The sequence below is a fragment of the Melanotaenia boesemani genome, chromosome 22 (assembly GCF_017639745.1).
Source record: "Melanotaenia boesemani isolate fMelBoe1 chromosome 22, fMelBoe1.pri, whole genome shotgun sequence".
NCBI lineage: Eukaryota > Metazoa > Chordata > Actinopteri > Atheriniformes > Melanotaeniidae > Melanotaenia > Melanotaenia boesemani.
Genome location: NC_055703.1, coordinates 3493224 through 3509807, shown reverse-complemented (window position 1 = coordinate 3509807; position 16584 = coordinate 3493224). Strand labels below are relative to the sequence as shown.

General features: G+C 41.8%; 1 protein-coding gene across 2 annotated transcripts; it reads left to right on the top strand.

Moving 5' to 3' along the window:
• The first annotated feature begins 256 nt into the window (after positions 1 to 256).
• gopc (golgi-associated PDZ and coiled-coil motif containing) lies at positions 257 to 15836 on the top strand. 2 transcript variants are annotated; one of them, XM_041975866.1, is made up of 9 exons: positions 257 to 836; positions 4867 to 5031; positions 7559 to 7582; positions 8215 to 8390; positions 11693 to 11858; positions 11927 to 12022; positions 13214 to 13378; positions 13454 to 13622; positions 14606 to 15836. In XM_041975866.1, exons 1-9 carry the CDS (start codon positions 576 to 578, stop codon positions 14719 to 14721), a joined length of 1338 nt encoding a protein of 445 aa, XP_041831800.1. In that variant the 5' UTR covers positions 257 to 575; the 3' UTR covers positions 14722 to 15836. The 2 variants fall into 2 exon arrangements, with proteins under 2 accessions (XP_041831800.1, XP_041831801.1); XM_041975867.1 differs by lacking the exon at positions 7559 to 7582 and having other exon boundaries at positions 258 to 836.
• The last annotated feature ends 748 nt before the right edge of the window (positions 15837 to 16584 follow it).

The window sequence follows — 16584 nt, the reverse complement described above, 5'->3', positions numbered from 1 at the left end:
CAAAAAAAGTTAACCATATATTCAAGTGCTTTAAATTTTTTGGGGAAAAGACACAATATTTTAATCAAATTTCTAAATAACTTTATTAATAAAGGGTTAAATAGTACATTCAACTTGTCCTTACAATATATATGTTCTGTTCCTCAGAGAAGAAGTAAGAGAAAGAAATAACTTATAAAGAAGCATATAAAGACATAAAAACAAATCAAATGGGAACAAAAAATACCAAGGGGAGAACACGGATCAAATAAGAGAAACAAACATCGCAGTTTATCAAATCAAACAGGAAGTGAACGAAAGCTACACACTACGTCATGAGTTGCGTCACGACGAGAGAACCAATGAGGAGGGTTCCTGCTGATCCAGCGCAGCAGACAGTAGTAGTTGCTGTCCAGATGAAGTCGTCAGCCTGATGAGGGACTTCCTGGTCAGACAGAGATTTTCTCAGGAAACACAGATTTTCCATCATTAATCCAGCACGAGCTCCATTCCTCGGCTCTAAACGTTCATTTATCGGCGTTGCCTCAGCGGATTAGCCCGGGAGCTAACGTCAACGTCAGCGCAGGACTCTGACCATGTCCGCCTCGGCTGGATGCTCACCATCGGGCCACAGCTCAGGCCTCGGCCCGGCTATGTCGATGTTTCGATGGCTGGAGGTTCTGGAGAAGGAGTTTGATAAGGCCTTCGTGGACGTGGATCTCCTGCTGGGAGAAATAGACCCGGATCAGGTGGATATAACCTACGAGGGGCGGCAGAAGATGACCAGCCTGAGCTCCTGTTTTGCTCAGCTCTGTCACAAAACTCAGACGGTATTCCAGCTCAACCACAAACTGGAGGTTAGTGGAATTCTGGGTTATTAAAGAGTGGACTTACTGGTTAGTGAATGTAAGACGTAAACTGGAATGAACCCGAGAGGGATGGTGACGCGTCGTTCAGCTGCTCACGTGATACCTCCCTCTCCCAGCTCTCTGATCACTGATATAAAAACTTTATTTCATGTTGTTACTGGAGCTAAAGATTTAATTCTGTATAGTTTATTGAAATACGCTACAATCAACTTTTGAGTCTCAGCCCCACCCCCCACCCCAGAAGACCAAACCCCCTGAAACCAGCCTTCAGATTATTGGATGACCCGTTTACCTAAGCTATTGCTGCCCCACTTGGACTGTGACTCTAAAATGTGCTTTATGAGCTGTGAACAACATAGTATTACTTATTTGTGATGAAAACCATCTATATTGTTCTTTAAGAAAATTAAAAAATTTGCCTACAAAAGACCTGCAAAATAGGCAGGCCTTTGTTTTACAGGCATAGAAACCATGCCCACCGACAAATATGTACAGATCTGACGTACAAAAAATATCCTGATTTATTAAACGTGTGTACGCACACCAGTAAGTATTCTCTGTTGTTATTAACACCTGTATCCCACCTGTTATAAAGAACCATGCTTGTGCATGTTCAGGCTCTTTTGCATTCAGAAACCCCTCCAATTGATCATTTATGGTGGCAGCAATCCCTTTAAAAATTGTAAATGGATTTTTTTTCTCCCTCAAAAAATTGGAAAGAGGGCGAAGAAGAGGAATTTCTCTGGCACTGAAATTGAGGTACAAACCACAACATACTGTTTGGAACACTTAATGCAGGTGTGACCAACAAAAGGAAAAATTAATCTTGGGTGAATGTAACAGCTGCATCAAAGTCAGCACCAATGAACGTGTCGAGGCCCACAGGCATGAAATATCTGCAACTGGAGGAGGACAAGCTTAAACCCAGCTCTCAACCATGGATACCCGTATTGTCAGCAACTTCGGGGACATGTGGAATTTTTCCTGATGGAGACAAAGACGCTCTCCAACGGAGACAATGATGGAGGCAATGCTGCATTATTAACAAGAGACAACCAGATCCATAAATGAAATGAAGGATCAACTGACAAACACTGCTAACACCTTTTGGCAAATCACTGAGTCACTGGCACATATTGCTACATGCACAACACAAATGTTAAATAAATAAACTTTAACATGTTGGATCAGATTCGTCATGTTTCAGAAATGGACAACAGGAAGACTTGCCTAAAATGTACGATCCTCCCTGTGAATGGCAGTGGCATTAGGGGGCAGGACAGGTTCTTTGTTAGGCATCAGGTCAGCTACCCTTAGGGGTTCCCGGGGGGTGCCTTGACTGATGGCCAAGTTGTGAAGAACGCAGCAAGCCAAGATGATGTGGCAGACATTTTCAGGCACAGCATCGGCCTTTTAGCAGGCCTTTTGCACGCTGAATAACACTTATTGAACGCTTATGGACCCGGTTATAGTACTGCTCTTGCGGCGTCCTTGGATTGGCTACGGGGGTTATTAGCCATGGCTTCAGTGGAAACCCCTGATCACCTATAGAAATGTTATAATAAACCGTATAAAGCACAGAAAATAATCTTGAAATGCTGTAATACTCACCAATCAGCCAGCTCCTGCTTGGAGGCGCACACCCCTACGGAGCTGTTCTGCAGAAAAAATGAGCCGTGCATTCCTCCTGCCACCGGGAAACAACTTTTAACAGAGACATATGTGGATTGCAGGTTAGTTGGACATTAACTGGATGAAAACCTTTCCTGTTCACAAGGCTGAATTCATTGTGTGATGGTGCTTTTATTGCGCTGTGGGTGCAATCTATGGCTGCATGTTATGTTTGGGAATCCAGCAATGGCTGAAATGCTTGTTTAATTTGGGCTTCTTGGTGAGGTCTGTATGGGAAATGGAGTTGAGGTCAGAGAGATGATTGCATCCAACTATTCTGCTTAGTGTTGGCTATAAAATGTCTCCAATCTCCCACTGAAATGTTCTGGTGGCCAAGAATCCCAGAGTAGACAGGAGCTAGATGTGCACTGGGATGGCTGGTTTTGTTTCAACAGGGGTTGCAGATTGCCTCATAAATTTAACAGGTTATTTTGGGGGAAGCTGCACCTGCTGAGAAGCCACTTGCTGAACAGATCAGGACGCACACCGTGTGCAGAAACAACAAAACATGTTCTCTTCAGAATCTGTAACAACACAGTAATTATAGAAAAACATTTTCTCATTTATATCTAAACTTTTAAAACTGAAAAGTGGCATCAAACCTAATAAGGACCCTCATCCACAGAAAGGCACATTTTACAATACACAGTTTTACTATAATTAGATAAACGTTTTCCCTTCCTTTTACCCTTCTCTCTGCTCTGTTCTGACATATTTCCCTCTCACACAAGTTAGCAAGGTAACCATCTGAAACAGGAAGTGGACGTGATGATGTCATGGATCACATAATGAAAAGGAGCGTTGCGATTGGTCAAAGTTTCTTTAAAGCTGAATCTCAGAATCTCCGATTTTTTTCAGACCAAATCCGATTTCCAATTGTAATCCAATTTTTTTTCTTTTCTTTCTTGAAACATGTTAAACTTATTAAAAGCAATATTAAAGGTCCCATATTATGCAAAATTCACTTTTTAATGGTTTTGGAACAGTCATACTGGTCCCCCCGCATGTGTAGGAGACCCGTAAGTGTGAAACTCTTTCAGGCGCTCTCTCTCCCCCCTGCTCCACCTCTAGGGAAGTAAGCGCTGAAATGAGCTTGTTTGAAAGCGTGTACGTTATGACGTCATAAGGGACAATAACCACTCCCCACAGAGCGATGGACCCGTCTACCGGCTCTCAAAGCCCGCCCTCTAAAAATCACCTAGCGCCCAGTGTTTTTCCCTCTTCGGCAACCCTCGTTAGCGGACATGGCTAAGCGACAGAAGCACTGTTCTGTTTGTGGCTGCATAAATGAACACGAAAACGTTTTTTTACTTCCATCCACTGAACCCACGAGGACTGAGTGGATTAATTTTATTTTTGGAGGAAATGTACCCGGAAAACTTCCAAAGGTTTTGCATGTCTGTGGCCAGCATTTCAAAGAGGACTGTTTCCACAACATGGGGGCATGGAAAGCAGGCTTCGCCAACCGTTTGAAGCTGAAGCCAGGTTCAATACCAACTGTCCGTGACACAGCTGGAGAGGTAAGAGCTGGCAGTTATTTTATCGTTTCGGCCTTATTAGTCTGATAGCTTGAAAATATATTAACCTGTCAATCATCTCATGACGGGCGATGCAATGGGCGGAGCCAACAGCTGAGCTGCTCCACCAGGGTTCCGCCCACCATAAACGGCACATTTCTGAAGCTGCTAAAAAGAGGGAGGTGAAGAGAAGCCGCTGCACTCAAACTGAGGGTCGATTTGTCCATACCATGGCGGAAATATTTCATTTAGATATTAATGAATGGTCTCAGATTGGGAATAAAGTGTATAATATGGGACCTTTAAACTGAATGCTTTTGCAATCAAAATGTGTTTTATTTATTTATTAATATAAATGAATGACAGCAAAAAAAGCAAATAATGACATAACTTGGCCACCTTATAAACGGCTTCATATCTTGCGTAGAGAAATGCAACCAGATCCGGGCAGGTAGATATACTATGTGTGTGTGTGTGTGTGTGTGTGTATATATATATATATATATATATATATATATATATATATATATATATATAAACACACTGGAGACCAGATTGAGCTGAATGTGGAACATGGACTGAGATGAGTTTTATACCAGTCTGAAACATCACCAATAAACTAGCTTGATTAGGAACAAGAAGCTGATGTTGTTCCGGTGAAAGCATAGTAACAGAGGTGGTTTCCTTGCTGGTGGGGCCTCCTCCAAACATCCAAACACACAGTTTGGGTTTTTCACTTCTGATCTGAAGCATTTTCCACTTGTGCCTTTCCGCTAACCCTCCTCTCCTCCACCCTTCTTTTCTTTCATGTATACGTACATCTTCTCTAGGCCCAGCTGGTTGATCTGCGTTCTGAGCTGACTGAGGCCAAATCTGAGCGGGTCGTGGTAGAAAGGGAGGTCCATGACCTTCTCCTGCAGCTTCATGCTCTCCAGCTGCAGCTCCGTGCCAAGGAAGGTCAAGCTGAGGACTCAGACACCATCAAAGACAGACTGGTATGTCCACAACCCATCCACAAGCCTGTCCACACCCCAACCACAACCCATCCACAACCCTGTCCTCAACCCTGTCCACACCCCACCCACAACCCATCCACAACCCTGTCCACACCCCACCCACAACCCATCCACAACCCTGTCCACACCCCAACCACAGCCCATCCACAACCCTGTCCTCAACCCTGTCCACACTCCAACCACAACCCATCCACAAGCCTGTCCACACCCCAACCACAACCCATCCACAACCCTGTCCTCAACCCTGTCCACACTCCAACCACAACCCATCCACAAGCCTGTCCACACCCCAACCACAACCCATCCACAACCCTGTCCTCAACCCTGTCCACACTCCAACCACAACCCATCCACAAGCCTGTCCACACCCCAACCACAACCCATCCACAACCCTGTCCTCAACCCTGTCCACACTCCAACCACAACCCATCCACAAGCCTGTCCACACCCCAACCACAACCCATCCACAACCCTGTCCTCAACCCTGTCCACACTCCAACCACAACCCATCCACAAGCCTGTCCACACCCCAACCACAACCCATCCACAACCCTGTCCTCAACCCTGTCCACACTCCAACCACAACCCATCCACAAGCCTGTCCACACCCCAACCACAACCCATCCACAACCCTGTCCTCAACCCTGTCCACACTCCAACCACAACCCATCCACAAGCCTGTCCACACCCCAACCACAACCCATCCACAACCCTGTCCTCAACCCTGTCCACACTCCACCCACAACCCATCCACAACCCTGTCCACACTCCACCCACAACCCATCCACAACCCTGTCCTCAACCCTGTCCACACCCCAACCACAACCCATCCACAAGCCTGTCCTCAACCCTGTCCACACTCCACCCACAACCCATCCACAACCCTGTCCTCAACCCTGTCCACACCCCAACCACAACCCATCCACATCGGTTCATCATCCTTGGGACAGAAAATAATAAAAATTCCAGGATGTGAAGACTATAAAGTTCTGATGTTTTCAAAATGAAGAAGGTTGAGAAGTAGAAGAGAAGCAGACCAAGCACATCTCTAACATGCCAACATCTCAGCCTTTGTATGGACACAGAGGGCCATCCACCATGTTTATATAACAAACAGTGATGAGTAATGAACCCCAAATCCCTGTGCTACACAGGATCCAGAGCACATAGACTCTGAGACGAGGCGTCTAAAACCAGCATGACGGTAGCAGCAACCAACCTTTTCTGTCAATAAAAAGTAGCCTCAGCCTCAACCTTTTTACCAGCTAATGAATGTGTCCAGCCCATGATTTCCTCCATTTTTCAGGTTTTTATTTATACGTTTGTTTAACCAAGTTATTCAGTTTAGAACCAGCTCTCATTTACAGTGATGATCTGGCCAGGAGGCAGCAGCAGAGAGCAGTTTATACCTATGATACATAAATTTAAACTTAATAAAAATGAGACATTTCCTCCCCTCACTGAGGAACCGTTTCTTTCAGCCCACACAGATGAACTTCCAGATCTGTCCTCCAAAAAGCTTCCAATGCAAAGTTCTCAGAACTGATTGGTTTGAATGCTGATTGGCTGAAAGTCAAATCAGGGCTGACTACTGCAGATAAAAAACAGTTTACAATAAAGATGCGGTTTCTGAATCTGTATGGTGGATACCAAACAATAAATAAGGTGCATATAAAAGAGGAAACTAATATAATTCCCATAAAATGCCTTTTATGCTCTGAATATGAAACCAAACAATAAATATGGCGACAATAGAGGAGGTTAGAGATTGGTTCATTTAGAGATTGCAGTAGGAAGAACAGCAGTGGTGTTGTAGATGGGATGTAAGGACCCTAAACCAATCAAATCGTGTTTTATCTTCTAACCTTTTAATCATTTTTACTGCTGGCCATCCTGTGGCCTCATACCTGGGCTAACTAGTCCTTACACTGCCCCCTGCTGGTTACTGGGAAATTGCAACGTAATGTGTAGAGTTCATTTGTGAGAAAGTGAATGAACGTAAAATCCTCGTGATAAACACACACACAGTTAAAAACTAGCATATTCTTGCTCTAAGTGTTGTGCATAGCCTTTTCCTGTCTCCTGGACCCATAAAGTGTTGGGTCCAGTATGTGGGACTAGTACTGGTTCTGGTTCTAACTGTGTATGATAGAAATGTGGCATTCATGTCATGAAGCTTCAGTTGGAGTTGGTGGGGGCTGCTGTTGCTTTGTTGTGCTCTAACTTCTTTGTTTTCAATAGTTATTAGATTTTTATTCTGTTCTATTCTTTTACAGTATTTTTTTATTGTAGTATATTTGATATTTTCAGCTTTTACTCTAATTTTCTACCTTACCTGCTGCTATAACACCTGCATTTCTCAGTCTCTGGGATGAGTAGAGTATAATCTTCCAGCCTGTTTAACAGTACTAATGTCTTTACTACCTTTGCTGAATATTCACTTGTTTGGGAGTTTCTCTAATCTACGACTTCTTTCTGTTTTCTTCTGCTTCTTTTCCCCTTGAAGCCTACACCCACACTGGAAGATATGGTAAGTTTTTTGTTCGATTGGGTTTGTTGAGCAGAATATGGAATTTCTAATAAGAACTTAACATCCACAGTTTTGATCTTCGTTCTGAATTTGTCTTTCTTCTCAAAACTGATCAGAACCAGATCTTTGTATGGATTGATATAGTTTTACACAGGACAATACATTAAAGAATACCCAATGATATTAAAACAAACATTACAACAATATTCACGAGGTCAAAGCATGTCATGCAGCAAAGCACCTTCACCATCCTGGTCTCTCATCAACATGTCTTACAGAGTTTTAAACTGAGGGAGGCTAACAGTGCTCTGAAGCTTGATTGTTTTTAATTCTGTTCAAAGAAAAAAATGCCTTTATGCTTTAAATATGAAAAAGTGGTGGAATTTTATGAAATCTTAACAATCTTAACTTTTTTTTTTCCAGGTAAAATGTTTGACAACCAATTCCCATTTACAAACAAATGTCTTTGTATTTATCACCACGTCTTCATTCTGAGTTCAGATTGAAACCAAATAGTTTCACAGTAGGGCTGCACGATTCAGGAAAAAATGTGAATCCCGATTCCAAAATATATTAATGTAGTCTGGATTGGTATCTACCATCACATTAACACAGGTTGTTGCTGTTTTTAGGAGCAAGAGCTGGAAGCCAGTAAGAAGGAGAAACTAGCCGAGGCAAGGCTGGAAGCAGAAGTGCGACTGTTTAAAAAAGAAAACGAGGCCCTTCGCAGACACATGGCCGTCCTACAGGCCGAAGTGTATGGAGCCAGACTGGCTGCCAAATACCTGGACAAGGAACTGGCTGGCAGGTAAGAAGATGGAGCGAACAGCTACTCTGGAATGAAGCTCAATAAAACTAACGATGCTGCTCATCCTGTTTTAGTGGATGTTAAATGTTAGAAGACTCATCACCGCAGCACAACGTCAAAAAGACTAAATTAAAAGGAATCATCAGAAAAATGAGAGTAAGACGTGTTTCTGATGTTAAAGCAGGAAAACTTGGAAGTTCAGTCTCTACATTTACAGTTTTTCCTGATCCATAGCTAAAGGGAACGTTACGTCTACACAGGTAAAGAAAAACCTTCAGTGTTTATAAAAACAGGCAGTTTTTATAAAGAGCAGACCAGAAACCTGAAGGCTGGTCCAGAACTCAGGTTGGGATCAGACTTCAGGTTTTCCAGGACTGTCCAGGTCTGGATCAGACTTCAGGTTTTTTCCAAGCAGCAACCTCCGGCAGTAAATGTGAAGCCTATGCGGAAGTGCAAAAAATTGCAGTTCCCCCCTCATCCACTAGGGGCTCCAAAACAGAGCAGATCCCCATAGACTCCCATGTTAAAAAGACCAACTTCAAAGCAGAAATAAACGAACTTCAATTCACCTCTTCAGAAACCTACGGGTGACGTCACGGAGGCTCCGTCCATCTTTTATATACAGTCTAACTGCACCACTGCGACGGATATGACGTCAGTGTGATGAACGCGTGTCAAACATAACAACAATAATGGTGTCCGTAGACCACTTCTTTCTTTTTTTTTTTTTTTTTACAACTTTCTGCATCCTCTCCTCATATTCTCTCATACTGGAACAATGTGGTTGAGAACTTTCCCTGAAAGAAAATTTGGTCTTTACCTTACAAATATCTTTTAATTAATAAAATGAGAGAAATCTCTTATAAATCCCAGATAAATATTATCCTGTGAAATCATTTATTTCACATAGGTTTAAAAATAATATCGACACCAGTTGTTCTTTCTGTGATATTTCCTCTGAAACTCTTGCTCATCTATTCTGGACGTGTCTGTTTGATGAGAAATTTTGGTCTGATATTTTATTAACTTATTAACTTTTTTTCAGTCATGATAATAATGAGCTTTTTCTTATGAATTTGATATTTATCTTGGCCAAATATTATATTCATAAATATAAATTTTCATTGGCCAAATATCATATTCATAAATATAAATTTTCAAATACCAAACCCCTCTGCTCTGTTTTCATCCTTGACATAAACCAGTACTCAGCCTCTATTAAAAACTCCACAAACGCTCAGGCTTTACGGACTATTGAACCTTTTAAAAAGTACAACTTGAATGCTGAATGCAAAGACTGTTAAGCTCCCTCTTCTTGTCTCTCCTTCTTTTTCCTGTTTTCTTGACACTGTTTATGTTGCCCCCTTCATTCTCTTTATTTAGTTTTGTTCTGTTATTATATATCTGTAAACATTGATATGTTTCATATTTAAATAAAGTTGTTTAAAAATAATAATAATGGCGTTGATGACCAGCTGTGTTGTGGTTCTGCTCCAGACAGTCCTGGCTTGTGTGCAGCTTTAACACCAAAATGCACTGCTGTTACAACACAGTGCTGCTGTACCATCAACAGCAGGACCAAGTATGTCATTATCTGTGCATGCACAACGTCTTGTTCTAGCTCTGGAGTGTTACTCTTTAATCATCATAGCGCCCCCTACAGCCTTGTATGTACTGCAGTGGTTTCGTGCGGACGTTGAAGCCTTTCTCCTAGTGTTCGCCACCGTTTTCATACCTGAACTGGCTTCGGTGCTGTGTGGACATAGCCTAAGTCTTGTCTTAATTCCATCCTTTTTCTTTTCCTGTCTTTTTACCTTCTTTTTATTGTTATGCAGGGTGTCTGTCTGGTCCGGACAACCACATGAGCAGTGACCCAAAATTGGACACAAAAAAATAGAAAAAGACAAAAACTGTATCGAAAGTGACAAAAAGTGACCAAAAACAAACTTAACTGAGGTCTCCATGAAATGAAATTTCAGTGCAGCAGTAAGTATAAATGAAGTAAATGAAGTATTTTAATAATAAAGTTAAATGCTAATAAAATTAAATTAAGTAGAAAATAACTATGAGAAAGAGGAAAAGCAATAAATACACTCCTATACTTTATTTTTAAATAAATTCTTTGTCTCACAGGAAGCCAGTGAAAAGATTTGGGAACTGGAGTGATATTTTAATGTTTTTTGGGACTTTTTGAGGACACAAGATGGAACATTCAGGATAAATCCTATTCTAGATCTATTCTTCAGGTGGTAAACGTCTGATTTGCTGATTTGATCTGTCATTATTCTTTTTTTAAACATTGCTGACTGAACCTGGACACTAATCTTTGAACTCTCATCTTTGGTTCTAAATACAATGATTTCAGATTTATCTTTATTTAGCTGCAGAAACATCCGGAACATCCAGACCGAGACATGAACTAAAGCTTTGTCTGGGATCAGAGTCCCCTGGTGAGACAGTAACATAAAGCTGAGTGTCCTCAGCATAATTATGATCAGATATTTGATTTGTTTTAATGATCTGAGCTAGTGGAAGCTTGTAGATGGTGAACAATTGAGGGCCCAACATGGAGCCTGGGGAACTCCTGATGTAGATCTAGATCTATAATTACTAACTGACACGAAGTAGTTCCCTCAGAAAAGTTACTCTGTGTGTAAATGCAGATACACTGTGGATAAAGAACAACCAGTAGATCTTTATTTCACACGTTTTCTAGATTTACAGACACATGAAACTGATTTGAAAAATATTGTTTGTATTGATCATAATGCATCATTAACATTTAGTCCACCGCCTGATTACAGGAAAACTTTGCTGAAGTTAAGAGTCTCCAGGACAGAATAGAGTCTGCAGCAGTCCATAATAATTATATCATGATTACAGATTTTCTTGGTACAATTATGACCAAAGAAGTAATGATTTTACAATTGTTTTGTGTTAATTTGCTAAAACTATAAATCTGTAAAATCACATTAACACATGAAGGTCTTAAAGATTTAATTAGATTTAACTGTCAGAATTAAAGTATTAATGTGAAGAGATTAATCTGTGGAATTAATGCATTATTAGTTTTTTGCATTAATGCATGAACAACAAAAAAAAGTATTACTTATGCTAAAGTAAAAATCCGAATTTGGCATCTCGGCGAGAGAAGCTGACTTTGTTCCATGTTCATGGTCTTTATGCTTAATTAATCATGCTGTTTAATACCGCAATTAATCATGAAATTAAGTAATCATAACATCCCTGGTTCATATAAGAGAATTTATTCATGAGCGGTCTCATTTTGGTCTCCCTCTCAGGGTGCAGCAGATCCAGTTACTTGGTCGGGACATGAAAGGTCCAGCCCACGACAAGCTGTGGAATCAGCTGGAGGCAGAAATTCACCTTCACCGCCATAAGACGGTCATCCGGGCCTGCCGAGGTCGCAGCGACCCAAAGAAGCCTCTTCCTTCCCCCGTGGGACATGTGAGTGTAAAACTACCAAACATCTGAAACTGGCTTTTGTCTCCAGACCTAAACTTTTGATGCTACAGGACCCTGACATGCTGAAGAAGACCCAGGGAGTAGGCCCTATCAGGAAGGTGGTGCTGGTCAAGGAGGATCATGAAGGGCTGGGAATCTCCATCACAGTAAGAAGATTTATGTTTCTCTTGCTAAAAATGGACACAGCTGCATCCTGAAGCTGGATCAGTAACTGACTTTGTCGGGGGGATGTTGGAGAATTTTCTTCAGTTATTTATTGATACAAAGTCTCATCAATCCTGGCGATATGGGTGGTAGTTGTAGCACAGACAGAGTCATGACATGGACAGTAGAACACACACACAGTAGAACCCTGCACTGTTTTTCTGATATTTACAGGATTTAGACTTTACCACAGAAACTGAACCTGAACAGGGTCATGTTCTGAGATGACAAAACCTAATGAAGCATTATCATTAACCACTTTCTGTTCTTCCTCATTATCCACATCTACACTCAGCACACACTTCAGTACCGAGTCGGACCCCCTTTTTAATCCTGGGTGTGATAGATTGAACCAGGTGTTGGTAACATTCCTAAGAAGTTTTGCTCTACATTGGCATGACATGATGCATGACAGCATCACACGGTTGCTGCAAATTTTTTTGCCATATGTGACTCATATCGGATTTTTTAATGAGTTTGTACGGCACAAATTTTTTTTTCTTTCTAATCTGACCCGGGACTCTTTCATATGTGGCCCTAGATTGGATGCATATCCGATCTGCATCGACGCGACCTCGGTCGGAATGATAATCCCTCATTTTATCCGACTTTGACATCATAGAATTGGGACAAAAGACAAAAACAGATCGCAGCAACATCGAATAATTACATTTATCAATTGAACATAATTCCGTTGGTTCTGACCATGCAAGTACTTCCAAATTGAAACAAAAACACATGACGAATCCATATTTACTTCCATAAACACTATGCACGTGTCACGTCATGCTTTCCTCTGCACATACGTGTCACGTCATGGCCACATACTGTTCACACTTAAGTATGATGAAGGTCGCATTGAAATGATAATGTGAACAACCACGCAAAAAAAATTTGATTTCAGAAAAAAATATCAGATTTGAACATTAAGATCCGCAGTGTGAATGTAGCCTTAGTCTCAGCCTGTGGACATGGACAACTGAACAGATGCTCCATCACATCCTCCATCTTCAGATTCACGTCTCTAACCTCCAGCGCAGTTCAGTCCAGGTCACACGAATCCGGGTGAAGTTCTGTGCTTTGGGGGATGTGAATGTAACAGCACCACTGCTCTGGTGTCACGTTTTCTTCAGGGTGGGAAGGAGCACGGCGTTCCCATTCTGATTTCAGAAATACATCCAAGCCAGCCTGCAGACAGATGTGGAGGTCTACATGTGGGAGACGCCATCCTCGCTGTCAACAGCATCAACCTACGAGATGCCAAACACAAGGAAGCAGTCACCATTCTCTCCCAGCAGGTGGGATTTCTACACTCACACACACACACTTAGTTAAACCAGGAAGTCTCTGAAATGCTCTGCTTGTCACGGCAGCGAGGACAGATCGAGTTTGAGGTGGTGTACGTGGCTCCAGAAGTAGACAGTGATGATGAGAACGTGGAGTATGAGGATGACAGCGGCCATCGGTACCGACTCTACCTGGATGAAGTGGACGATGGCAGCAGCACTGCTCCACCCGGCAACAGCTCAGCATCACTTCAGGGTGAGTTGTCCAACCTGGCGACGGTACTCACCTTAACCCTTAAAACTCCACTAGATCTCCGGCATCCCTGAGTGCTATCACTTCCAGAGTTGGGCCCGTTACTTTAAAAAACTAATTTATAGTTACTTCTTGCAAAAAGTAACAGTGTTAGTAACGGAGTTACAGCATTATAAAAGTATTTAATTATTTGGAAAAGTAACTACTTCATTACTTTTGAAATAAATATTAAAATATGTTCCTTAAAGGAGTTTCAGTTCATCTGCATGTTCATTTATTCATGAAAAACCCAAAGGTTAGATTTGACTAATGAATGAAATGGAAACCTAATGGAATAAATCACTAACAGAAAAATCATGGACACTAATCTCAGGTTGCCGGAGGTCATCTCCTCCTCAAAAGAGGAGCTTCTGATTCTAACTGCTTTACAATTTTTTAAAATCCAGCCATCAATGTAGTGTTTGTTCAGAGACTCTATCTGGTAAATCCACAATGATCCATGATAACAGCATTATTTATCACATTTCATCATAAAAACATCACTATCACTACTATGTTGCTAAGAGACCTCTATTTAGACCTGGACATGATGATGAAGCCACTTCCTGTCAGACTTTCCACCAATCAGAGAGCTTAGATTGACGGTAACGTCCAATCAGGAGCAGCCAAAGATCAACCAGTGAGCAGAAAGTTCTATGTGTGTGTGAAAAGAAGAAAAATAATGCTCCTCTATGGCTGGAATAAAGCCAAGAAGACGTTTCTGATGCACGGTGGCGCCACAAAGCAGCTGAGCTGGAGTTGGTTTAGTGAGGATAGCAGGTAAATAGTAGCAGGAATAACTGGAAATGAGGAAAAAGTGGAAACATGGAAATAGTTTCTGTTGTGTGTTTGTGTTTGTGTGTTATATATATATATATATATATATCTCCAGGTTCACTTTTTATTTCTGTTTGCTTCCCTCACCTGAATGTTTGTCCACCCCTCAGCTTTGGAGAAGATGTCACTGAGCAACGGACCGGAGAATGGGAATCTTGGAATTGCCACGGAGACACCCCTAGACCAGACCCCGTCTAAGCCCTCTGAGACAGACTGCTCTTCATAGAAGCTCTGCCGGCCATCACAACTTTAAAACAAAGACTGAGAGACAATCTGAGGGGACGAGCTGGTAGTTTCCTCTGGTCGGTGTCTTGTTGGTGGAAAAGTGTGTTTGAGAGGAATTCTGTGGAGGAAGACGGATGTTTTAGTTGTGACAGGACAGCAGTAGGAGGCTGTTGACTTTTTCAGGGTGTGCCCTCGTTTCACCTGACTTTGTTAGATGTTCCTCTGGTTTTGGAAGGACTTCAATGGGAATATTTTATCCTGGAATAATCTAGAGAGGGAACTTTTTAAAAAAGAAAAAAAGATTGTGTTACCAAAAAGAATCTTCTAACGGTCATCTTGGATTTGGGTGATTATTGTAGTTATCAGGGTGAACATTAGTAAGAATATCAGAATTTTTTCCATAAAAATGGAGGAATTCTTCAGTGTTTTTCTGGAATATGAAGATGTTTCCTGTCAGCAGACGTAACAAAGCCTTGGTTGAGCTGTTTGGCAGCTGTGACACCATGTTTCTGCATCCTCCTGCAGCATCGTGAATCGGTCCTCTTCTTCTGTCTTGTAGCTTGCCTGTACGACCCCAAACGTCCGCTGTTAAAGACACATTCAGGACAAACCTGTCCAACTCTGCACAGAAAGCAGCATGTCACATGTTTTAATGGCTGACATGAGGCCTGGTTCTGAACCTCGTGGTTCATTTTCTGTGTAGAAGGTAGGCTAGATCACAGCTAGATCCATCTCTGACAGTACGGCATGCTTCACTATATCAGATTCTCATTTATTCTGTTAAGTGCTGCGTATCTCCTTAGTTGTCATTGTTGTCTGCTGTAACAGAAAGTATAAAAACACCAAACCAGAGGATTCTCTGATCAACAGGGTGGGTTTAATCTGTCCCAGATAGCTGCTGCACGGTGAATCTATCTGTTAGTATTCCAACCTGCTGGTGTTCTGACCCAAAGATTCGTTTTTATGCAGTAACCTCCAGATGTTCTCCATAGCTTCCACCTTTTCTCTTCATTTCTCTGGTTCTTGGTTTGTGTTTAAAACTCACTAATGATGTGCATCTAGGTCAACAGCTGTCATCTTTTTTAAACTATGTAATAAAGATTTTCTTCAGTTTGATTTATTTGTTATACAGTTGTTGTCCTTAATGTGCCGTTCATCTCACCTGAAGGTTTAAGCAAAGGGGTCAAATTCATCTTAGTTCATGTCCCACATTGGGCTTGATCTGGTTTCCAGTGTGTCAGACCAGTAAAATACTTACCTATAAATAATGAAATGTACAAGTACATTATCAAGATATTTACATGTAAAAATAAAATATTAACAACCTGAAATTTCTAAAATGAAACTAGTGAAGGAAAAAATTAAATAAAAGTGAGTGAGTTGGTGCTTTGCGTGTATGAGGCTTAATCCCGGCATCTGCAGCCCCGAGGGGGGAAACAAGCTGGTCCCAGGCCCGGATAAATGCAGAGGGTTGCGTCAGGAAGGGCAAGTCTTTTTCTATACATTACATACTGTTACCATGCTTATGTCATGTTCAGCGTCTTGGGTTAACTTGGAATGAAACATGAGGTCTGGAGCTCTGCTGTGTTGTGGTCCACATGTATGTTGGTTCTGTTAAGAACTAGAATCGGCAGCTCCTGCAGGAACAGGAACCACCCGTGGAAAGAAAAGATGATCCCAGAGATCATCCTGGTATCTCCATCACATCTGTCCTGGAGAAGCTGAGCTGCTCAGTCTGCAACATTAAAAGCTTTGGATGCCCTCATGTTTGGTAGGATGCATGAAACTTTGACCCCCTCAAAAGCAGACCTTTTTGTGGCACCGTGGGGCATTTTTGGACCAGATGTCAGTACAATGCTCTTAC